The sequence below is a fragment of the Seriola aureovittata genome, chromosome 17 (genome assembly GCF_021018895.1).
Source record: "Seriola aureovittata isolate HTS-2021-v1 ecotype China chromosome 17, ASM2101889v1, whole genome shotgun sequence".
Lineage (NCBI taxonomy): Eukaryota > Metazoa > Chordata > Actinopteri > Carangiformes > Carangidae > Seriola > Seriola aureovittata.
In genome coordinates this window covers 22,560,333-22,586,309 of record NC_079380.1, presented here as the reverse complement: position 1 = coordinate 22,586,309, position 25,977 = coordinate 22,560,333, and the positions used below count along the sequence as shown (strand labels likewise).

The 25,977-nt window shown below is 43.4% G+C and overlaps 1 protein-coding gene and 1 long non-coding RNA gene across 3 annotated transcripts; one reads left to right on the top strand and one right to left on the bottom strand.

Moving 5' to 3' along the window:
- The first annotated feature begins 353 nt into the window (after positions 1-353).
- Positions 354-24,592, top strand: LOC130185109 (uncharacterized). 2 transcript variants are annotated; one of them, XR_008830101.1, is made up of 4 exons: positions 356-828; positions 11,617-11,784; positions 20,295-20,499; positions 23,728-24,592. It is a non-coding gene; the product is annotated as an uncharacterized LOC130185109 (long non-coding RNA). The 2 variants fall into 2 exon arrangements; XR_008830100.1 differs by having other exon boundaries at positions 354-828; positions 20,295-24,592.
- On the bottom strand, positions 13,243-23,359 carry LOC130185100 (ATP-sensitive inward rectifier potassium channel 12-like). The gene is made up of 3 exons (XM_056401352.1): positions 23,220-23,359; positions 18,828-18,939; positions 13,243-17,252 (listed from the first exon to the last, which is right to left on the bottom strand). Exons 2-3 carry the CDS (start codon positions 18,848-18,850, stop codon positions 15,602-15,604), a joined length of 1,674 nt encoding a protein of 557 aa, XP_056257327.1. The 5' UTR covers positions 18,851-18,939; positions 23,220-23,359; the 3' UTR covers positions 13,243-15,601.
- Positions 24,593-25,977: the final 1,385 nt, after the last annotated feature.

Genomic DNA, 25,977 nt, shown 5'->3' with positions numbered 1-25,977 from the left:
CTGGCTCATGTTAGAGTAACAGCAGAACATACAAACATTCACAATATATATAATTCAGATGTTGTTTTATATTGGTGAATATTTCTATTCACCTGCACGTGACAGGTGAAGACTCTCTAATCTAACGAACGGCCCCCTGAAGGAGACTCGTGTGTGAGTTTGATAATTACACCGGCGTCTCTGTGAGAGTCACAGCCAGCTTTTACACCGAACAGCGCTGGTAGAAAACGCAGAAAAGGAGGGACGAGAGGGGACATTACGGGCCGCGCGGAGACAAACACGAGCGCTGTTCTTCGCAACAATGACCCCTTGTATCCCCGCCATGCGACCCACTGGCCCCCAATCCAAAAATCACCACTTTTTTTTTTTCGTTATCCATGAATGTTGACTGTGATAAGGGGAATCCTAACCATGAGTGCATCTCTCTGTCTGGTTCTCTGCCTCTTTCATTCCTCCTCTCCCCTCCTTTCTTTGCGCCCTTTGTTTTATCTCAGGTGAATTGTAATCATGTGATCAAAAACGAGCACCCCCTTCCCCCTTAAATGAAAAAAAAAAGGGGGGGGAACAAAAAGCAGTTTTGTGCATATAAAAAAAGAAAAGAAAAGAAGGAAAAGGCTTGTGTCTTCCCTTCTACCGTCACTCTTTATCCGCGTCTCAACAAACTGACATATAGAGAAAAATGCTCCAGGAGCGCGGAGACTCAGCCCGGGAGCTGTGGCGGGACTGGCCGGCTCCTGGAGCTTTAAACCGGACAGCTTCAGAGAGACACTCCGGGGATTTCTCTCCCTGCTGTGCAGCTGAGGATTTGTGGTCCGGCCTCGGTTTGACGTGAGTGTTTGTTCAGGCGTGTGTGTGTGTGTGTGTGTGTGTGTGAGTGTGTGCGTGTGCGTGTGTGCGATTGTGTGTCTGTGTGCGTGCGTGCGTGTGTGTTTGTGCACAAATAATGAAGATGGAGAGAAATTAAAGTAAATGAAGAGGCCTAACAAAGTTATACTGCGACACGAGTTGATGAGCAGCGTTTAGATTCAGAGAGATGTTTGACAGAGGAAGCAGGAATTAGATTTTATATCTTCGCCATCATTTAGCTGATGACCTTGTGACAAAATGCTGCAAACATGAATTTTCTAGTCACATTTTTGTCTTTTGTTAAAACTCTCAGTGAGAAACACAGAGAGTAAGATTTAATTTACTCTTGCTTAATAATTCTCCTCAAACATCCCCTTTGTGTGAAGATGTTTCCTTCAGAATAAGACTGGATCTTTGAGTTAGCTCAGACAGATAGAAATTAAATTAATCGAATAGAGATGAATGAAGCCATTGGAAAGAAACAAAAACAAACGGACAACTGAGCCGTTTTTATTTCAGATCATTATTTTTTCAGTTTTCTATTTTTCTATTAGGCCTATGTATTACGTGGAATATCAAATTTTCTTATCATGTCAAAAGCAAAAGTAGATCACTCATTATAAAATGTACAATATTTTTTATTGGCTTAAATAATATTTAAAAAATTACTGAGGTAGTTTTAATTTCTCTTTTCAATGAGAAAAAAAATGCAAGTTTCAAAATATGATTAAACACTAAATCATGTAAAACCTAAAAGAAATTAGTCTCAATGAAATGATGCAAAACTTCAGGCCTTTTGTAGATTATTTGAACATTTAATGAGCAGTAAATGATTTACTGTGTGACCTGCTCCCACTTACACTTCTCCTGACATAAATTAACTTTGCTAATGGAAAATAATGAGATAAGATAAGATAAGATACCTTTATTGATCTCCCGTAGAGGAAATTCAGATTGCCAGCAGCACAAGGGAACAAATGTTGAAAAGAAATAAAATAAGAAAAGAAACAGAATCTAGAATAGATAAGATAAATTAGAAATACAATATACAAATGCAATACAATAGCTCAATGCTACTCTGCCATGACACTGATTATGAAACCATATTGTTTATGGAAAATATGGAAAATTCACAACAATAATAGATTTCCCATGATTCTTTCTAAATTAGTTTTTGGTTTCACTGCACAAAGACTCACTCTGCAACGTCAAGCTGTTGTTTCAGTATAAATCCTCTTCTGTAATGAAGTAATTAGACAATAATTATTACTGACCGGACACATTTAAAACTCACAGTAAAGATAAATGATGTTAATTAGACAAACTCGGAGATAAACACATAAAAACCAGGCAGTTAAAAAAAAAAAAAAGAGAACAAAACGATGCAAGCTCGTCCTCTCATGTGACGATGATGCAGTTTGTTGTGAAGCAGATGTGTAGACACGAACAGCCCACGGGGTCACAGCTAAAGGTCAGCAGGTTGTGGGTCTGCAGGAGCCGCTAACACGGGCCCTGCAGTCCTGTGACCATGAGGCCATGCAGGGGCTGTAAACACGCACCATCACCCCCCCCCCACCTCTCCACGTCCTGACGTTATACACTCCTGTTAAATATGACGTATTCCTGGTTGATGTTGCTTATGAATCATCACGGAACCAAATCACACAGTGTTTTAGAGGGAAAACAAACGGGTCATCTACTGGTGAGAGACACTGAGCTGACCTTCGTCTATTGGCTGAACTCTGCCAGGTGACTTCACTCTGTAAACAACAACAACAACAACAAATATGCAGATTTGTAATCATCAGAAAGATAGAATTGTGGGAGAATAGAGTAGAAGAAGAAGATATTTCCTGTGCTGTGATTTATTAACATTAAAATTAATCAGAAATCATTTTACAATCACAAGATAAAATTTATTTGGTGCATGTTTCCTCTGGTTTATACAGTTGTTTACAGTTGTTTTATATATTGTGTCCTGTCACGTGGCTGGTGGGGGATTTTTTTTAAAAACAGTGTTTGTATTGTGTGTTAAAGAGCGAGAGGCAGCGTTCTTCATCCGAGGAGCGTCGCCTCTCTCAGGAGAGTCTCAGTGCAGATCCTCCTGCTCAAATATGACTCCAATACAAGTGGAAGATGTTCAGTCAGGACTATTATAGGAATATTTAATACTGAATGAAGACACTGAGTTACTAGAACCTGTAGAATAAAAAGCTCGTATGTTCTTTAAAGCCTTTAGAAATGGCCACAAAAACACAGATGAATTAACAAAAGGAGCTATTGTTGTTTTTCTATTTCTTTTTGTTTTAGGCAGTGATGAAGTTTGGTCGTGGTAAACAAAGCATTTTCAAAATAAAATAAAATTCATTCCACTGTTTTAAAAGCTGTGCTTCAAAGTAAGAGTGCTACATGTGTGATTGTGTGTATGTTCACACACGTACCTGAGTCTCTGTCGTATCATTTGAAAGCGGTTTATTTCCCTCTCTTACTCACAGACACACAGTCTACCTCTGAGTGACACCCTCGCTCTCTTTGTTTCCCTGCATGCACCTGTGCAGGGCCGAGCAGGTGTGTCGGCGCTTGGTTCACTGAAGTGGATCAGTCAGGCTTGCAGAAGGATCCGGTGGGCGACTGTTATTGCAGTTATTAAGTTATTATGAATGTAATCAACTCGGTCTTATATTTTACAAAAAAGCTGTATTCAAGCTCGACTTCCACTGGGAGGTCAAAGGTCAGGATCAACCACAGAGTGACAGAAGTGAAGCTCGTAGGGATAGAGGTGATTATTATGAGTTTTATTATGTCAGGGAATCTTCAAACAGCTAAGAAAAAATGATTCAGGCCTCCACAAAAACCTTCTGGATCTTTTCTCTCCACCCATCTGCCTCAGTAGATTAATGCAGCTGTGTTACATCTAAATAGGTCCCCCTCCTGAACATCCCTGAATCTCGCTTTGTGCTCGTAGCACCAAAGTTCCTATGCCTCGTGTTGATCTTATCCTTTTTCTGAGTTACTTAGACGTGTGTGTGTGTGTGTGTGTGTGTGTGTGTGTGTGTGTGTGTGTGTGTGTGTGTGTGTGTGTGTGTGTGTGTGTGTGTGTGTGTAAGTGTAAGGGGTTGGCAAGAACTTGGACGGGCTTTCAGTGCAGCTGGGTAGTGAGGTTGGGTGTTTTGTGTGTGTGTGTGTGTGTGTGTGTGTGTGTGTGTGTGTCTGTGTGTGTGTCTGTGTGTGTGTGTGTGTGTTTGCATGCGTGCATGTGCAGGCATGTATGCTACAGAAGGACACGTATGTGTGTGTGGGCTTTAAGAAAATGGACAGTGCTGTTACTGGTGCTAGTCAGATGGCGATGAATAGGGGTGAGGCGTTTATGTGTGTGTGTGTGTGTGTGTGTGTGTGTGTGCATGTGTGTGCATGTGTGTGTGTGTGTGTGGCTGCCTTAGTGAATAGCCCATTGTGTGCTCTGCTTCATATCTCCACTGACCAGCCAAAGGAAAGAATCTAGTTACTTCAATTGTGTGAGGGGGAACATCTAAAGGAAATTGATATATGGGGGTTGAGGTGGTGCTGGAGGGGGTGGGGGTATTGGGGTGGGGGTATTGGGGTAAGGGTCCCGGGTGAAACTGAGAGAAAGAGTTTAGTTGTGGCTGATCTCTGTTGGTATTCAGTAATCATCCTGCTGCTTGTTTTACCCGCCTCATGTCTCCTGGTTCCACTGTCAGCAGCTTCACGGTGCCGCTCACCATTTATTCCTCATCGTGCTGAGTTTGAGTTCCCAGTGCTTTGTTGGAGATTTATGTTTCTGCTCCTTCAGTAGGTTTATGGAAAGATTCATTTAAAATGAATAAGAGCTCATTCTCCAGATTGTGATATATGCTTTTTTTCAGACTGATGTATCTTAACTGTTAGGCCACGCCCACACCACTACGATTTCATTTTAAAACTGCGTTTTCAAACAAAATCGATCTCCGTCCAGACTGAGCGTTCACATACAGTATGTGTATAATATAATAACAGTGTTAAAAATACAGAATTTAACTCCTCAACAGCTGCTAGCAAAAACAACAAGGTCAGTAACACTTGTCATGTTGATGAGAGCCAATCAGGAGCGACCGTGTGCTTCTACGACATCGTTTTCAAAGGTCTGAAACAGGTCCGGAGTCGTGTGGAGTCGTTTTAAAAGTGTGGACGCAGCTGCAGGTTGATTTCCTTGAATTTATTAGATTCATTTATGTTCCCCAGGGGATGAATCCTGTTCAGCTTTTAGTGAAACATCTTGACAACTATTGGATAGATTGCGTTAAAATGTGGAACACATATAAATAAACTCCTACTGACTCATTAGTGACTCAGTTCACTGTGTGGCGCAGTGTATAACCCTTTCGACCTCTGGCGCCATCGGTGCAGGTTTACATTGATTACTTTGTTTTCTCCACATATATCTAGATGCGCTAAGCAGACACTGAGAAGTAACACGTCCTTCAGTGTGAGCCAAGACCCGCCCTTAAAGCTGGTGGCGTTTCTCGGCCCTGCTGCAGCTGTGACAGCAACAAGAGGCAAAAGGAGAAAAAAAAACAGGGACGATGCTGGAGGAATTAGAGACAGAGAATCCTCAATGGTGCCTTGTGTCCCTGGCAAACTGTCCCCTGTCTCCCTGTCGCAGCAGAATCAGGCGCATTATTCACCACTCGCTCCTTCTACCATGCAGTTTCGAATGTGTGCACAGTACATGTGTGTGTTGGTTTTTTTTTTTTAAGGCCTTTAAACCCCCTCGCATGTATGAGCAGATTTCACAGCGAGATTTGGAAACTCCCAAACAAGCCCATCTCTGCAGGACATGGGGACATGCCTGAGAAATGATAATTGGGCGGAATGAGAGGCGAGGGACGAGGAGATTGAGTCATTTTCAGGAAAATGCAGAAAATGGTGTTCAAGAATTCAGCCGGCAACAAGGACGTCCTTTGTTTGGATGCTTCTGCAGCATGTCTGGCTGCTTTTCTGTTTGGGACATCATCACACAGAAATGATGTTCAATTTCAATGATTCTCAGACTGTTTTTCCCCCTTCGGACGCAAAACAAAAGCCTCATTAAACGTCTGATTTAGCTCGACATCCTGGTGGCTCCTGGGTCGTCTTTTCTCTTCATGTGTAGTTGTTGCGAAGCTTTGCGGTGTGTCTGCGGTCATCGTCCCGCTGCAGTGTGAACCCTGCTCCACAAAGATGCAAACCAGAGGGTCTAAGCATGTCTCTGAAGAACGGGGGAGGGAGGGGGGGGGGGGGGGGGGGGGGGGGGTCGGTCAGTGCAGGTGGCCAGTGTTCCCACCACCATGTTTCACTGTCACTTTGAGACACTGTGCTCTCCTGTTCCTGCCATAAATCTCTCACTTGGATTCATCAGTGAATAGGACTTTTTATTTTTTTTTTTTATAGTCGTCCACTGTGAAACGCTGGTACTTTTTAACCCACCCCAAGCGTTTGACCTTGGTTCCCCCTTCTGAGAAGTGGCGCGATGTATTGATCCTCTGACGGTTTGGTTTGGTTTGTTTCATGCTTTGGAGACAGCTGATCTAGTCTCTGCAGAGTGTTTTAGAGTTCCCTGCACAGCCGCCTCAGAAACCTTTAGTCCGGCCATGAGAGCAACTTCAGTTACTTGACCGAGCCTCTTTCAGATCTACCTGAGTCCTCTGAACACATGCGTCAGTAGAAGGGCTACAACTCACTGAAATCAAACCTTTTGTTTCAGTTGGTTGTAATTGTAAATATTTCTTCTTTATTTTACATGACATAACCTTTAATAACCCTCTGGAGCCAGGATTTGTCTGCGTCTTTCTGTGTGAAGCTGTATAAAATAACACAGGAGGCTATAAAAGTTTACAAATCTTTAGTTACAATCACTCAGAATATGATCAAAGAACAGTTTATTATTTATATTATTTCATTATACAAACAAAAACAACTGAATATGAAGGAAATAAAGCTCTGAAGTTACAGTCTATACTTATTCTTTCACTTTTTCATTAGAAATCAAACTGAAAATATGAATTAATATTATAAACTCACTGTTTTAAAACTTTCCTGTTGTGTATAAGATCATGTTCGAAAGCCCCACATCAGCATTTGCAGCTGGTTCTCTCAGCTCGTCTCCACAGGACCATATAAATAAAGTTATGTTTGTGTAAATAAAGCATGTTCATTGTATTCCCAAATGAATAGACAGACTTCAGAGGATGTTTCTCGATCCCCAAACATTCAGATTGTTTCCAGGTTTATGTGGAAAAGGAGATTTTCGACGTGAGTCACAGACTGTGAAGTTGAAACTACCTCGGTTGGGTGAATGTTGTTGACGGATGGAGAGGAATTAATTCATTTTGGAGTGAATTTTGCTTCAAAAGGAGAAAATGCTTTTATGTTATTGTGCAAATTGAGGTTTGATTTTTCATGACGGACCAATCATCTAATCACGTCAGTTTGTGTGAACGCCGGCCCGTCGAAAAAAAACAGGCCGAAGTGTAACAACAGCTGACCGGTCGAGCGGATGTGCGTCCACCATCTTTGCCTTGTGGATTGCACTTGGCCTTTGCTTCCTCTGTGAGACGGACTTGGGGGAGTACAGGAAGAGGGGTGACGCTGCTTCGGAGCAGATATGGAAAAGGAAGATAAAAAAAGTCACTTTCCAATCATGAGTTTTTCTCGGAACATTGAATTAAGGAGCGTGAATGGGTGGGGGCCTGGAGGGTCTGGGGGTGGCTGGCCGCAAAGATGCCTGAATGAAAGAGTTTGTTGTTTGATGCTGGGAGAGGGAGATGAAAGGGGAGAGGGAGATGGGGAGTTTGTCGGGCATCAGTCCCCTCTCCCATCGCCTTCTCGCCCTGCGGCCCTCCCTCGCTCTGCCCATGTGAGCTCGGGTTCAAACACAGGGCCCACAGCTGCTCACACACACACACACACACACACACACACACACACACATGCACATATTAGGATTAAAACACAGGCACACAAACATGCACTCAACTAAAACATAGACACAGAAATGGAAACTACATGTAGAGGTGTGTATATGTGTATGTGTGCTGCACACTCACACATACACATACACACATACACATATACACACCCACAGTTTCACAAACACACAGTCACGTGTGCATGACCCACCTACAGGTGAACACACACACTGTGGACAACAGAGCGTAAAAGTCAAAACTCAAACAATGTTCCCGTAGGTAGAGAATGAAAAGGCGTGTATGTATTAAATGCACAGTGGGAATAAACTGCTTATAGACTGTAAAGGATGTTTAGGTTACTGACATACAGCAGTTAGAGTCCAGAACTTCCTGGTTAACAGCCATTATGACTCGACAAGTCAAGGTGAGGACAACGACCGTGTCAGCGAATGATCTGTACGTAAAGGACAAACACAGTACGTGAGATTAACACAGGAAATATAGACGTATACGGTGGATATACAGGCGTATACAGGTTCTTGTGATGTAAAAATATAATAGATAATTACTTTAATGTGACCTATAACCTGTAAATAAATATAAAATAAGTATGAAACTACTGCAGAAGAACATGTCGGTATGCTAACGCTAAGTACTCCAGCATCTGTAACCCCACCACTCACATTCGGTCGAGAGCAAACCAGATAAGAAATAACATCAACGTAAGGGTTCAAGCTGTCAGGCCCGACAAACAAAGCCGGCTTTGTCGTGGTCAGCGAGAAACGTTTGTTGCTGTTTTGCAGCGTTGTCTCTGTTCGCTGGTGTTCTCTCACCATCGGTTGGTGTTAATGTCGTTTGACTGACATCAACTTACATCAGAGCGCGTTGACGCGTTTGGTCGACACGTTGTTCCACGTGAAGATCAGTGGAGACGAGGTTCTGAGATGAAAACGGCGTCTTACAGTTTCAGCTCGAAGGGATTCAGTGTATTTGTTGTTAAGACTATTGATCACAGCTCATTGGTGAAACACATTCATTTTGTTTTAGAATTTAGTAAAAAGATTCACTTGAATTCTGTGCAACTTGTTAAAGAAGAAACTTTAATTCTTTGAAAAAATATGAAATCCTGTCTTAAAGGGACAGTGCGCATTATCTCTGTAAGACAGGTGGCTTTGTCCATGATGCTACTTTATTAAAGGGACAGTTCAGGTGTTTGTTGACATGGGGTTGTGTGAGGTCAGTCGTATGTAGTCCGTACATTTACCTGCAGTAGATTCTGATCAGCTCGCTCCCAGTGAGGAGATCAGACCAGGAGCACCGTCACACCAGCAGAGTGACGTGTTGCTGTGGGCGGGGCCACCAGAAAAAAGGTGTTTTAAAGACACCCACCAAAACAATCCAATATCTGTTTAAATGAAGCTTCATGTAGAATATTTTCAGAGGTTTATCTTCCCGTATTCACACACACAAGCGCACCTACTGAGTGCACTATATTACACCACTTCCTGATTCACTCAGGTGACCTGCGGTGTAATACAGTGCACTAGTGCGCGGTAGTTCAGCGGCTGAAAACATGTCGTGCCAAAGCAAAGTGCTGTTTTCACAGGAAGATAAACCTCTGAAAATATTCTACATGAAGCTTCATTTAAACAGATACTGGATTGTTTCTGTGGGTGTTTTTAAAGGTGGCTAAAACACCTTTTCTCTGGTGGCCCCGCCCACAGCAACACGTCACTCTGCTGGTGTGACGGTGCTCCTGGTCTGATCTCCTCACTGGGAGCGAGCTGATCAGAATCCACTGCAGGTAATGAACCGACTGTATATGACTGACCTCACACAACCCCACGTCAACAAACACCTGAACTGTCCCTTTAATAAAGTAGCATCACAGACAAAACCACCTGTCATACAGAGATAATGCGATCCTACAGTAACTTGTGTCACAGGTTTAGTTACTGCCTTCACCTCTTGAAAAGCAGGTCGCCGGCCTCGCTCCTCTCCCTCCTAACATGCAACACTCTGGCCAAAAATATTTTCGGAATCTGTAATCTTACACCTGTAATCTTACACCTGTAATCCAGCAGCGGGGGCACAGGTGAAAGCCAAGCGCAGGCTGAAGACGGCTGGAGAGTTTGCAGGGGGGAGGCGTCGTCACTGATGAAAGAGGGAGGGGGGGGGGGGGGGGGGGGGCATGTCTGAAATGAGGTTTTCCATAGTTTTATGTGAAGATAATGTCTCACACTGACTGCGAGAAAAAGACTTTATATGTTTAAATGTTGTAGTCGAAGCGAAACTGATCATCAAACGCGGCTGATGAATTCAAAAGAGAGAGGAGAGGACACTGGCAGCACAGACATGAGGAATAAAGACAGAAGTGGAGAAGGATCAAAGCAACAGGAAGGAGCTTGAAGAGGATTCACAGCAGCAACACAGAGATCAGTGGTGCGTTAGCGCCTTGGGGAAAGACAGAAGAGAGGAAGAAGTATTGGAGGGGTGTAAATCCCAGGAGAGGGATGGAGGGATGGGGAAGAAGAAGAAGATGATGGACGCACACTGGCACACACAGACATACACACATCCCATAATTAGCATGCTAACAGGCAGTTAAATGTCCCACACAAAGGCTCACTGTTGAGCCTCAGTTGTTCACTCTGGAGACAATACACAATAGGAGTCAGTGGGAGCCCCCCCCCCCCCCCCCCAAATCACACTAATAGCTGCTATGGCCCAGCACGGCACGGCACTATTTTACCATTCCACCGGTCACACTCATTCACTCACTCAGTGACTCGCTAATGAAAAGCCCGGAGGCCTGCAGTCACTGAGCGGCTCTCCCCTTCCTCCTGATTTCCTTTCCTCTTTTCATCTGTTTCTCATCCACTGACAGAGACGCGTCTCCTGAGGTTCGGAGGTCCTGCACGCGGGTCGCTCTCCGCTGTCAGGGGTTCCCGCGCACGGGACGGACACCGGACAGACGGAGATGGAGGATATATAATTAAAGGAAGATCAAGACAGGACAATCATGAGGGCTGACAGGGGAAGTCTCTTATTAGTGACACAGGATGATTTTAACTTGATTAAAATCTAGACAGAAAAACACAGGAGAGATGGAGGGAAATTATTTAATTATAGCACGTGGGACATGTAGTGTAGTGAAAGATGGAGACGGTTTACATATTGATGTAAGGAAATACCTCCCAAAAACAGCTTCCTGTTAAAGAGCAATCCTGAGCCCGGCTCTGTCAACACTGAGGTTTAACTCCATCAAATTCATCCAGAGCAACCAGTCTCTATTTCCAGTGGTTATGTTTACATTTACATTTACATTTACATTTACATTTACATTTACATTTACATTTACATCATCTCATCTGTCAGACACTTTCATCCAAAGCCACTTACACGTGAGGGAGGAGTAGGAAACCTCGGTGTAAGTACTAAATACTACATCTATTCAATAAGTGAAGAAGATCATACGCAAATATAATATATGTAAATATTGAATTTCCATATATGAAACACAGTTTATATGTACAAAATTATATATGAAACCTTTTAGAAATTGGAACAATTTCATATATTGACGTATATATGTAGCCTATAGAAATATATACATTTATGTACATATGCTTATATTGTTGACATGTGTTACATAAATATATATCCATCCCACAGCCCGTCAGTATATGTTCTATTATAAACAGAAGAGTCCAAAAGTCTGAGACACTTTCCCAGAGTGTGAAGTTAAACATGTTTAAAATGAATGAGAAACATATGTATGTCGTTTTAATCAACTTGCATTGACTGCTCTGATCGTGACCCGCAGCTCGTTCCACCGTGGAGGAACCGCAGACCAGAACCGTCTGGACGGTGATGTTCTCGTGTGCAGGGAAGGTTCTGCCGGACCACGTTCCCTCGGAGGAACAAAGTGGCTGAGAAGGAGCTTAATTTGGAAGGAAGTCTGACACTGGACAACTCGGTGTCTACTGTTCAAGTGAGTGCAGAAACAATTCTCTTGTGATTGACCAGCAGGGGGCGCTGACCTCCACTTCATCAATAGTTGGTTACATTCACTTGGTGAGGAGTTCAGATCTGGAGAGTTTGGAGGTTATAACATGTTATTTGTCCCTGGACAGTTTGTGCTGAAGTATTTGACTTGAATCTAGTGACATAATAATACGTTTGTTGAGTTTGTCTCATGAAAGAAAACAACAACTCATTATTTTGAGTTATTTTTATCATTAATTTCTAAATGTTTGGAGAAACTGAATTTGTTCCAGCTGCAGTGTGAAGGTAGTTTTCAGCTAAAAAAAGCCCAGATTACTTATGTCATGCACAGATGTATGTGCAAAAGTGACGTTTTTGATCCAGTCGTCCTTGTCTGAAGTTTGAGCAGCGTGGATCCATTCTGATACAGATAAGTGATCAGTCAAAGGCCGTGCACAACCATGTCAAACCCACGCAGCTCATTTGCTGCAGCTGATACATAGAGTTCGTTCAAGCATTAATCAAAACATCTTTAATTAACACCTACATTTTTTGGATTTTTAATTACAAACTTTAGAAGAAAATACTGAAAGATGGACAGAATATTGAAAGTTCCTCTCGAAGATCTGATGCTGTCGCAATCCTCTGATTAAAAATGCTTCGTTAACGTAAAGGTAATCTGTGTAACAATCTCTATAATTTCATGAGCATCTCAAGCGCATTCATTCACTGTGTCTACTGATGCTGATCTGGCTCCTGCGTCTGTTTTGCACAGTCGATGCATCACAGTGACTGAGTCATTGCTCTCCCTTTGAAGAGTTATCAGTCACTGACATGATGATGATGATTTGTGGAACTGAAAACTGTGTAAATGGTCATGAAATGTTAATTATTATATGTGCAGTATCCATCAGCTCTGTGCTGTAGTTCTCTTGCCAGTAAATACTGCGACTTGAATCTTTTCAATATTCATTTTTTGATCTAAATCATATGAAACATGCAGCGTTTGTGACGTGTGTCCCCTCTGCAGTCAAAGATAAGATGTTGTAAGGTTCTCAAAAACATCACAGGAATCCTCTGTCATCTGCTTGTTAAACAACATGTCATGTGATGATGTTTTGAGCTTCCTGTAACGTAGCTACTGTAATCTTTTCTCTCGTTAGACGCCTCGTCCACTGCAACAACGCAAGAGCTTCACCTGTGTTCAGATAATCAGCCAAAACACTTTTAACTTAAACCTCTTTAAAACTGCCCAGAAAAATTCATAAATGTATATTGAGCTTTGTGAGTCCTCTGTTGCTCTCGCGGTGTGTTGCTCTGGTGTTTTCTGCTGAAGCCCTCCATGATAGAAACGTCTGCAGAGGCATCTAGTGGCTCTGGATGAGAACAGTCACGGCTGCACAGTTTGTGTCTGAGGACTCACAACAGCGTTTCGTTTATGGACTTTCAAAAAAGGAGAAACAAACAAAATTATAGAAATATTTATTTGCAACATCAAAAAAAGGTATACAAGGAAGAATAAAGTGCTTTGTACTTTAGATTTCTTTTTCTTTTCAGCTTGTTTCAAATAGGACAACATCTTGCTGAGTGCAGGGGGTTGGAAAATCTGTAGGTTAATACGAAGCAGGAAGACTTTGCAGCAAAGGAAACAAAAATGACTATGTCTGTTACACAAGGTGACGTTTACACTGGTCGTTTTTCTCGTACTCAGGCAGACTCCTGTTCTGTATACACTGCCAATCAAAACAACGTTGTGTGTTTGTTTTTTTCTCACAGAACAAACCCAACTTTCGAATCTGATCAAACCACTCTCATAGTGTTAAACTGAGATGATTTCGTACAGAAATACTGTGGATTTACACAGAAACATTTTGGTGTTCTCTGCGTAGTTAAAAGACATCGCCAGGAAACTTTAAGAATCTTTGAACAGTTAAGCATCTAGAAACTGAACCTCAAAAACACGTCTACACATCCACTATAGAACAAATGTACAGTAAAATACACTTTCATATCGTAACGTGCAGTCGGTCTGTTTCAGAGGCTTAGACTGATCCATATGTAAGTTATTCGACTGTTCGTCAGCTCTCGTCGGCTGCAAACCTTTACAGTCAACTCTGAATACAACATTTTTCTTTTGGCTGGCAGCGTGTGTTTGTCAGGAAGTCTGTTCTTGTGCTTCAGATGTTCCTTCATGTTCAGCAGGTTTTGCAATGAATAAAAAATTTAGACAATTGAGATTTTGAAATCTAATACTATCAAATGCTTGTTGCATCAGTCTGCAGCCACTCTCTCGCACATGAATTCAAAAACACTCACACACACTCACACACACTTGCTCAAGCAATATAATTAGTAAAAATGAAAAAATAAATAAATAAAATAAAATACAAAGTTGTTCAAGAATGAGAGTTGTAGTATCATCAGGTGCAGCAGGTTTACTGGTCTGACAGCTGATGGTCCCATCTAAAGGTTACAGGGGTGAATACGTGAACTCGCTTGTCTACATCACGGCCCAAACTGTATTTAAACATTTTAGTTGGTTTCACTCCCAGAGGTTTAATTACAGGTTATTTCTCTATGAATTATATTTTCTAATCAGCATCGCGCCATCTGCGTCTCCCAGGGCAACTGATTTCTGAGTGTCATCTATCTATTATACAACCACCGTGACACCTTCCGGTTCAAAGCAGTTCTCCTTTTATCCCTTTTTGTTTCCTGTTGTGCTTCACGGTGGCTTCACACCTGTCCGCTCACCTTAGGCTGCGTGCACACCTGCGTCAGATGCGCTCCGTGTTTCACCTCTCCATCTCCAGACCTTTGGCGAACTGCGACAGCACACACGCATGAATTAAAAGCCACTTCTCAGTGTTGTTTCTGGTATCACTGGCTGCAGCCTCCACAAGAAACACACCAAGAATTAAAGAAAAAGATTTGAAGTGGTTCATAAAATAAACTTTATATCGATAGCACTAATAGAATTGATATTCGATTTTGGTATCTATAACTCTAATAAAGATCCTGATCCCCAGTGATTGCACTTGACACGGTCTCGTTGGTTTCCTGCACAAAGAAAAACAGTTTCTCCCTGATGCTCAAATACTAGAAGCACCCAGAGAGAGGGAGGTTGTTGTTTTGTTTTTGTTTGTTTGTTTGTTTGTTTGTTTTTTATGCTTTTCCGGAAAAGAACAGACGGTCTCACAAAAAGTGCAAATAGCAGACTATGCGGGGAACTACTGCAGGCATGATGACCACTGAAATCCATGAAGCATATAAATCGATCACACTGATAAAAGACTGCATCTGAAAAAGCTCAGTCCTCTTCAAAAGGGAGGAGAAGTACATCAAAAAAAAAAAAAAGTGCTATTGCTTTCATAGAATCTCTTGTTTACATTCACAGAGACAAAGAAACTCTCAAGTAAAGTACGTTTCTAAAACATGACTCAAGTGTCGGGACTTTCCTTTGGTTGTTAATTCACAATAAAAGAGCACGAACAGCCCGTCAGTGCTTCCATTCATCGTCCTGCAAAATCAGTCCGATTGTTTGTTGTTTGTTTTTATGGCTCTCTGAGGAAATGCAGTTGCATGTGCCGAGGGTTATTTAGGAAAACAATTTCTTCTTTTTATATTTCTAATTTTTTTTCTTTTTTTTTTTAAAATCCCAATGAGAAGAAGAAAAGGAAACAAACATGTGAATATAAATCAACACTGGCAAGGCAAAGGGGTTGAAACGTGCGATCCAACACTGAGCAACGTCACCGAGAGATCCTTCTTCCGGTTCAGTCGCCCGCGGGTGAAAGAGAGAGGAGGGACGCGGGGGGAGCTCTTCAGATCTCCTGCTCGCTCTTATAGGTCACGGGGTCGAGAGGGATGGCAGTCTGTAGGATGTCGAACTCCATCTGGTTATTGTCCATGTCCAGGACGCACATGACGCTGTGGCTGCCCGACATCACGACGGGACTGTCCTGGAACATGTTTTGGAAGTCTACAGAAACCGAAGTCCTCCTCTCCTCCGTCTTCTCCTTCCCTGCGACCTGAGAGGAGTCGAAGATGTCGTCCTCCTCCTCCCCGCAGCTCAGCGCCACCTCGTTCTCGTAGCAGAAGGCGCTCAGCGACCTGGGGATCAGGTCCTGCGTGGTTCTGCACGCAGAGGCGGGAGAAGCGGCGGCGGCGGCTGCTGCAGCAGAAGAAGAGGCCCGACTCCCGGCCTCCTCCAGCTCTTTGGCGCTGAGGTGAGGCGTCGACGCCACCTCGTAGGTCTTGTGGAAGCGGCCGTAGTCCACCTTGTAGCGGTCCCGGTCCTCGTAGATCACGGGCTCAAACCTGTGACCCCAGAAGATCTCTCTGGCGAGGTAGGAGCTGCGGAACTGCGTGGTCATGGCCGTGGCCTCCACCATCCCCTCCAGGATCACGACGATCTCGAAGTCGTCCGTCTCCAGATCGGCCCGGCTCAGCGTGTACAAGGGGCTGTCTCTGTCTATCTCGTGGACTATCACCAGCGGGGACACGAGGAACAGCCTGTCCGTGCCCTCGTCGTAGCCCACGTTCAGGTCCATCTGCTCCAAGGGGATGAACTCGCCCTCGGCCGTGACGTAGGAGCGTATGAGCTGGGCCCGGACGTGCGCCTCCACGATGTGGCTCCTCCGCAGGTTGCCCACCCTCCACATGAGGCACAGCTTGCCGTCGCGCATGGCGATGACCGCGTTTTTGGAGAACACCAGGGTCTGGTTCCTCTTCTTTGGCCGCGCCATCTTGGCCATGATGGTGCCGATCATGAAAGAGTCAATGATGCAGCCGACGATGGACTGGACCACCACCGTTATCACGGCCACGGGGCACTCCTCGGTAACGCAGCGCCAGCCGTAACCGATGGTGGTCTGGGTCTCCATGGAGAAGAGGAGCGCCCCGACAAACCCGTGGACGTGAAGTATGCAGGGCATCCTCTGCGGCTGCCCTCCAGCTGTGTGTCCAGATGTGGGCCCGTGCAGTCCGCCCAACGCCAGCCCGTCGCCCTTCGCCGCAGGTTGCTCCTCAAAGTCCCCGTGTGCCAGGGAGGCGGTGTAGAAGATAATGCCAAAGAAAAGCCAGGACACCATGAAGCTGGTGCAGAATATGAGCAGCAGGTATCTCCAGCGGATGTCCACGCAGGTGGTGAAGATGTCGGCTAGGTAGCGCTGCCTCTTCTCCTCCATGTTGGTGAATATAACATTGCACTGTCCATTTTTCTTCACGAAGCGGCTCCGTACTTGGCTGGAGCCTCTTGTCAGAATCTTGCCGTTGTAGTCGTTCATCACTCCTTGTCCCCTGGCGGTGGGCGCGGCGGCGGCAGAGGCTCCCGACCTCCTCCGGCTGTCTTCTGTCTCTATGGCGCCGGCCGAGTGCCGTCGGAAGTTGGGGTTACTGTGGCCGTTGTGGAGACCCAAGCTCGAGATCTTCTGCCGTTCCTCCTCCGGTAAAATGTCTGACACAATGCTGTACCTGTCAACAACAGAGAGAGGGGGTGAAATTAGATGTGATGTGGTCATTTATTGGAATGATCAGTATGTTTTATTTCAAGAGAGAAATCAAACCCAAACGTCCATTTGAGAGTTTCATTGTGAAGTTCCTGTGACAAACGGTTTGTACAGTATGGAGGAAGAGGAAGAAGGAACAGGAAGGCCGCTTATGGAGGCATTAATCTTACTGATCCTCGTGTACTTTCCAGTGTACAGAGACACTACGCACCATCTCACAGACGGAGCGGAAGGAGGATAATACCCTGACTCATTAGGGAGGGAAACAAGGGCTGAGGGCAGTGATGGAGGAACAGGCCCCCTCCGGTGTGTGAGGGGACACCAGTGAGTAAATACGGTGTTTGAAGACTTTCTCTCAACTCCCAATCACAAACAATCACTCAGACTGACTGAACTCCTGCACACCTGAGTGTATACGAATCAAACTAACCCGTCCCTCTCCTTTACATGGAGGATTAGCAGCTGGGAAGGTGAGTTCAGTTTAGCTATGTGAGAAGGATCGCTGTCATCACAGATTATTGGATTAAATCTAAGTCAGTGTCAACCCCGTTCTCATCTGGACATTGGTAAATGTTAGTGGAAGTAGGGTGAACGGATGTTATCTCTCTCAGTCAATCGTCCGTCCGTCCACTGAAGAGAGAGATCAGGTGTTCGAAGGTTTTTTAATAACAAACCTGTCATTCAGTTTTGTTGTGGTGGTTTTTGTCTCACTGTGAAATGAGGAGAAAATTACAGTTTGTACAAAACCATAAGAGCGAGGAAAACCCTGTTCACTAACTGGGACATAACTAAAAGTTAAACCAACCAAAGGCCATATCTGAAATGTTGATGAGCACAGCTGCGTGACGGCAGGAGCTCTGCGTGTCGGGCCGCTCAGGACAGTGTAGGACGGCCTTGGCCTTTCTAAGAATCTGCTCGCTGTAAATATCTCTGAGCTGGGCCTGACTCACCTCGACCAGCTCGCCACATTACCACGCCCCTTCTCGCCGGCCGTGTGGAGATTTCCACCACACAACGATAAATAATTGATTAATTTGTTTCTGTAAAAACTGGGCTGTGTCACAGAGCTGATGTGACTCTGTTACACAGCAATAAATAATAATAATAATAAACTTTTTATTATATAGCACCTTTCAAACAAAGAAATGTGCTTCATGTGAAAAGACATAAAATGAACATAAAAACATGTTAAAAGCATTGATCTAAAATGAGAAACATTAAAAACATTCATGTAAAATGAGATAAAATAATAAATAAAATAGTCAGCTAGCTTTGGGTCGTAACTGACAAAAGTCCAATTAAACTCATAATCAAAATGAAATAAAGTCCAATGGTTTTAAAATCCAAGCAGAGACATTGATCAAAACTGAAGCCGTTTTGTTCTTATAAATAAAATGTGTAAATTTGCAGTAAATTTAAGAGCAGATTCAGGCCTTTATGAAACTCGCCACGACGACGTAAATCAGACAAAAGAATTCCTGTCAGTCCAAAGCGTAAAAGTCCTGGACAGGATCCTGAGACTCCAGATTAAATCCCTCACCTGTTGCACCTACTTGTTCCCATGGCACCAGGTGTGGGGCCGGGGGGGGGGGGAGGCCAGACTCTGTCCTGCTCCCAGAGATCAGGTCTCCAGCATGGAGGTGTGACGACCACTGAGGAGACAGGGACATGAACAAAATCAGCACGTCATCAAAGTAAAGCATGTTTGCAACTATATGTCCTGGTTTTCCTCAAGGACTCGTTGTGTTTGGACTTTTGTTTTGGTCATTGTCATTTCCTGTTTTATTTTGAAGCAGCTTTCCTTGTGTGTCTCTTGTTGTAATTTACTTCCTGTCTTTGTCCTGTTGTGATTGTCTCTAATGTCTTTCACCTGTGTTTCTATTGCCTTCTGTATCTAAGTCTTTCCCTCTGTCCCTCGTCTTCATGTGGATTCCTCTGGATCTCCACTTTTCCTTTTGTGTTTCCTGTGTCGTCGGATTTTCTGTTTTTGTTCCTTTCTGGTTTATTTTGGATTCATGGTCTTTTTTTTTTTTTTTTAGAAGTTTCCCTTTTTGTTATTTTATAAAACACCTTGGGTCCAGTTCTTCCTTCAAACCTGACGCTATATCTTCTGTAAGAGAGATTATTTAAATCCAGAGAGTTACTGAGAAGAGGCGCTTTAACAAATGCAAAACCTTCTTCGACTATGTTTGAACCTGATCTGACATCGGTCCGTGTTGCCTGGGGTTTTCATGTCTGGTTGTTGTGTGTTGTTTTACTGAGCTTAAGATGTGGATTTAGACATAATCCTGATTTGATTCTGTGAAATATCTTAAGGAGCCGTGACCTTGTCTGACCCCGCTCTTCAGAAAACATACAGCTATAAAAGGATTATCTTTTTCAGACGGCACCACAGTGTCTTATTCTTATTTCAACAGAGATGTACATTTACTAAAGATGAAATCCTTGTCTGTGGCTGTTTTTGATCTGCATGATGATTATAGATAAAACAGTAAGAAATGGTTTAGATACAGTTAAACAACCTGTTCTCAGTCTAATAATCTTAAACCTAAAGATCAAGCAGTGATCAGTTCACTCTGTATGACTCCGCTGACAGGGTTGTTTCTGTTTCAAAGTTCCTCCAAGTTTAAAAACTTCAACTTCCACTAATGCACAACGGCACCAAGTGCAAGCTTCACAACTCTTCTCCTGAGTCTTAAACGAAAGAGTGTTTTTTGTTTTTTCTTCTTTTCACATGAAACCGTCTGTCCAGAAATACAATGAAAAGAAAATCCCGTCCCATAATCTTTCCACCGTAACACCTGTGAGACGACGTGGATGTGAAGGTTGCAGCTGTTTGTCCTTTACTTTCATTTCAACTCACTCACTTGAGGATGATGTCACATAATGAGGAGGAGAGGATGTTTCAGACTCACACGGGTATCTGTGTCTGTATGTGCACGTGCACTGTGCATGAGGATTATAATATCTTTATGTTTTGTGTGTGTGTGTCTCTGTCTCCACGCAGTGCGTCCTGGTGTCGGCTCCCGACCAACAAGTCGCCTGTAGGATAACTTCATCCACCTCCGAGCTGATGCCACAGACTGAAAGGAAGAAGCAGCCACTGAACGAGCCGCCGTCATTCATGTTTCTCTTTCTGGTGCAAAAGGTTTTATAGAAACTGATCGAGATGCTTTTAATGAACAGGAAGCCAGAAAAGAGAGAGAGCACAGGTACTGACGTGTGACACACACACACACACAAAATACAAACCAGTTAATGGTCACCAGGTAAAACTGGGGACTTTCACTGAGGCCAGTTTCCATAGGAACACGTCTCCTGTGGCATTTTTGGGGGATGGAGCAAAGTGGAGAGACTCACCAGAGACACAGTGGTGTGTGTGTGTGTGTGTGTGTGTGTGTGTGTGTGTGTGTGTGTGTGTGTGTGTGTGTGTGTGTGTGTGTGTGTGTGTGTGTGTGTGTGTGTGTGTGTGTGTGTGTGTGTGTGTGTGTGTGGTGGGGGGGCACTAGTATACAACATTAAGTGCTCTTATAGCATGAGTCAGGGCGAGGGAGAGATGGGATTGAAATGGTGTAAGACCCTGAACACAACACAGTGCAGTTGATTTTAAGTAGATTTTAAATGAGGTGAAAAACACAAGTGAGGAAACGAGGAACACGTTGTACGTTTGCGTTTTCCTACTTATTTAATGTTTTCACTCAATCTTAAAGAAATAGTTTGTATTGTCTGTTTTTTTTTTTTTTTGTCATTGTAAATTGATAAATCTTTAAATCTGACAAAACAAGCAAATCTGAAGACGTCACCTCAGAAATAATCATCAGGTTAGCTGATCATTGCTAGCTGCAGCTAACTGTACATATATCCACACGTCCCGTCTATGCAGCCGTATCGGACGTGCATCAGTGTGCACGCCTGCGTCACACTTTGCTGTGGAAGTCTTTCACTGTATCTCTGCATCACTAACTCCTTTCCTAATCCCACAAATCACAGATTAATAGTCAGTCATACGTAATCTCTCACACTGAAATAAGGAAGGTGGGGTCGTTCTGTAATGAGCGACTTCCTGGAGATCTCCTGACTGTTAATCCCAAAAAAAGAAGAGAGAAAGACAAAGACAAGCAGGTTGGACGGGCGGAGACTGGGATTAAGATGCAAAAAGTGTCCACTTCCTGTTAAGCTTTTGGTAATCGCCCCTGATGAGACACTATTACATCAGCCACAAAAAGAAATTACGCGTCCACTGTGAATACGGGAGCTTCTTCTCTCCAGATATGGCCTGGCAGATGTGCTGTCTACTGGAGCAATTATGCAAAGTGGTCTGACTCACTTTCTATCATATGCTGTTCCTAACTGGTCACTGAAGACAGGAAATGAACCTCACTGTCTATAAAAGATGTGTAGAAAAGTACCAGATGCATTCAAAGGCAAATTGCAAATTAAAGATAATAAGAGAATAACCTTCCTACATAGATTCAGTCTGATAAGAGAAAACATTAGTGATGTTGTTAACTCAATATAAGAACCTGCTGAATCCCTCTCACTCTTCAAACTTTTATTTTGTGCGTTTGTTTTTTCACGGAAAACTGATCGATACGCTCCCGGCTCTCACCTCTGCTTCGTCACGAGCCAACCCACAGAGAAGCAGTCAGCCGTGCAGAGAGTTTATTCCCACGCTGCCGCCACGTCCCAGACAACATCTATATGCTCCTATTTTAAATCTTTGCAACACATAAACGTCCCGGTTCATACGTAGATATAAACCAGTTGCTTATAGATCAGTTGGACCACATCATCAATTTATAATATGTTTTTTTAGTGTATTTTAAATCTGATTTTAGGGTTAAATACAGTTACTTTCCTCTCTGGTGTCTCTTCTCATCTGCAGACCTGAACGATGAATGTTTGTTTACTGGAGAGAGAGAGAGAGAGAGAGAGAGAGAGAGAGAGAGAGAGAGAGAGAGAGAGAGAGAGAGAGAGAGAGAGAGAGAGAGAGAGAGAGAGAGAGAGAGAGAGATCACCACCATTGTGTCTGCAGGTGGTCGGCCAGTATCATACCTGTTACCTAGTTTAGCTGCTGCCTGGTCAGAGAGTTTTTTGTCAGTTTCTGAGACACGACTTGTTCGGAGGGACGTGATCAAGGCAAAGCAGATCAACCAAACAGATTACATTTCTCTCAGCAATGAATTTGTTCTGTACATGAACTAAGAAGATCAGTTTTACTATAAGTTAATAGAAGTTATAAGATCCTCCATGATAATAGACTTTTGTTTTGCATTGGCCTTATTTGCTGTGAATTTAAGGTTTAATTGCAAACACACAGTTTGTATTAAAGACCAGGATCACAGCGCTCTTTAAAACTTTCTCCATTAGTGTAATGAGCTGATAATTCCCTCTGTTTACCTGCAGCAGGCACCAGGTGTCACGAGGCTTCACCTTTCCCTCTCTGAAGTCTTTAGATACTTTTCTTTCTGGTTTGATTTCCAGACTAACCCACAAAAACAGACCAAAAACCTGGAAAAAAAAAAGAAGGAGCGACCTCTTCGTGCGTGATGTTATCACATCGCGTTTGTTTGAAGCGTATCAACAAGTGCGCAACAGCATCATTGCCTTAAGGTACATCTTCTACCTGCTGTGCACTGATATGCTTCCAGCTGATGGTCTCACACGTGCTGCAGAGATTTACAGTGTAAGTGAGAGCAGAGTGACTGTTCACTCGATCACACACACGACACAGGAGTTTCCATGATGCCCGAGCTTCAGTCTGTCTGACGCAGTGCTTATTCTGCTGCGATCTCTGTGACAGCTTCTTAACCTCTGTCCAAGTTGTGAAATGAGTTTATTCAACAAATTAAAAAAAAAACTTCATCCTTCAAACTAGTGTTGTGTAGATCTGCCGACACTGAAAGGCTAACTGATGATAATTAACACTCACCCTCTAAGTCAGTTGTTGTTTTCTGTCTCTTGGTTGTGTTTTAAATTTCCTTGTGCACCTTCACTTCTCAGAGTCCCTCTGTCACTGTCCAGGGCAAAGGTCCCACATCCTTGGACTTGTGTGGTTTGCGATCCCTTCCCTTTTTAGTTTCCTCCTCTAGTTTCTTCCTCATCGCTTATTCATTGTTTCATTGCTTTTGTTTCTCCCTTTTAATCCTTTATTGTCCTCCGCTGCCTCCTTCGCCGACTGTAATCCCGTCTGTGCGCACTCTCCTGTGTGTGCTCATACACCCCGAGCTGAAAATGCTGTGTCAATCTCCCCTCTGCAGAGCATGAAGAGGGAGGGAGGGAGAGAGGAGAGGATGGAGGGACGGATGGATGGAGGAGGAGGAGAGGAGAGGAAAAGAAGAGAAAAGGCAAATAGAGAAAGGATGAGATGAGAGGGGCTCCTACTTTGTCTGTTGCTCTCTCTCTCTCTCTCTCTCTCTCTCTCTCTCTCTCTCTCTCAGCTTGTGTAGGTGTTGAACGCCTGATGTGCCCATGTGAGCGAGCAGAAACTCATTTGAGTCATGATTTCCAGGCTCTCTGAGAGGAGCAACAGAGATGATGCTGTAACAGGTGGGAGAAGAAGGAAAACTATGATGTTTCGAGTTTACTCTCACGGTTTTATGAAAACACCGCAGTGATTACAATACAGGGGCTTCACTGTAAATGGGCCTTTTTACATTTCCTCCCTCACAGCTGTGCCATGGATGGTTTCCAAGCCCCCTATCGCCGGCGGAGCAGAGAGAGAGCTCGCTGTCGAAGCGTGTTAGTCTTTCAACACAGTCGAAACTCCAGAGCCCCACAGCGCTGTTCTGCACTGTTTCCTGATCCGTCGCTTATGAGCTGAACTTTCTCCTGCAGAGCCGAGATGTTGCAGCGGGTTTCCTCTCACGTGTTGTGGTCTCTCCATAATGGCTGCGAGGTGGGAGGGTTGTTCGTCAGACGCCCTGTGGCTGAGCAGGGCTTCACAATAATAGTTTGAAGGATGAAGTTTTGAGAAACTTTTGGTTTGAGGTCATTCGGCTCGATGACAGAGAATAACTGAGCCCGTCGCTGTTGGACGGTTGTTGGACATGACATGTCTTCAGGTGACGGTGGAGAGAATGACAGGAAACCAGAAAGGAGAGAATCAGGGAACAGCAAGTATCAAATGTTACAGGTGAGATAAAAGTACACACCTCAAGCACCTTAACCTCTAAAGGTCACCAAGGCACCGCGTCAACGAAACGTCTAATTCAGATCCAGGAATGTTTCTCTAAAGAATATGAAATGATATTTGATTTTTAAATGTTTTATTGAGCCAAAGAAAATAAACATACATACAGTCAAGTGTTGTATCAGTGCTTGTTTTCATAATAAAAAAGGATTATAAAATTCACATTATAAAAACATATGATATGATGATGTGAAGCATCGTCCTTGGGATTCGAACATTATCTGAGTTGAACAAGTGTAAGAAAATAAAAGAAATAAATAAAAAAACAAATACATTTTTCTCATTTTCTGCATTATTTCTCAAGGTATCATATAATACCCAAGTGTTTATATCACAATTTGTAGAACTATCTCAGCTCTTTCTACTATAATGAGGCTTTGTCTCACCCTCTTTACAAAAAGATAATTCAGCTCAAATGCTGAAAAACTGAAGCCCGGTTCTTTAAAATTATCCAAATCTCTTGTTTTGATGCTTGAAATTGGTTCAGCAATGTGTAAGGTTCATAAAAATAGTGCAAAGTGTGAGTCAAATAGTAGATAAATGTATAATATATGTATAAAAATGCAAAGTGTTCTGTCTCTCTACTTTTTTCGAGGCCTTCTAGCTCCGGCTATGAGTCACGTACAATCTCGCAAGAATATGAAACAGAAAGTGGAGATCTTACAGATTTAATCAACATTAAACACCATGTTTCTACACTGTGTTATCGCAAAGATATTAATAGAAACATCCGTCGACATCAGAGGGTCAGATCTGACTTTATGATATAAGGTTTGGTAGTTTAAACTTCAGCAGTGACTCGTAAGTAAAACAAACAGTCGTCTGTCTAAAAACAAGTAACCATGGCAAAGTTAATAAAGTATGTGTTTTCTCTCTGAGGTGACGGTATAAACTCTCCACGGTGCAATACTTTACAGTATGTGAGTAAAAGTACTTTCCCGCCCTCTGCTCTTTGCAAAGTTCTGAACATAATAAGTCTGAGTGTAACAGGTGTAACTTCTCCTCCCTTCCACCTGTGGTGTCATCGTCACTGGGTGATATACAGGCTATCGTTGTTTCTGAAGAGAGAAAGTGCGACAGCTGGAATCAAAACCACCTCGGCAGCCTCAAGGCGTCACAGTCGCTCTGCTGGCTGATGAAGACTGACACGGGCTCATTGTGCTCGATATAACAACGATCCCCGAGATTTACTGGTTTAATTTAGAATTCCTTCATCCAGAATCCGGATGACTACATGAAATATGAATTGAGCAAAAACAGTTTCTATGGAAACCACTCTCACCCACAGCTCCCCTTTAGCCCCCTCATGGCTCCCTCCCTCTCTCTACCTCCTTCTAAATTATAGAGCAGGGTGGTGGTGGTGGTGGTGGGTGGGGGGGGGTGCTTCTTTTCAAAATGTCTTCCCCTGAATAGGGATGTGGGTCTTACATCTGCCCATATGACAATTTCACAGAGGAGGAACGAGGGGGCGGGTGGAGACACGGTGCAGTGTGTTCGC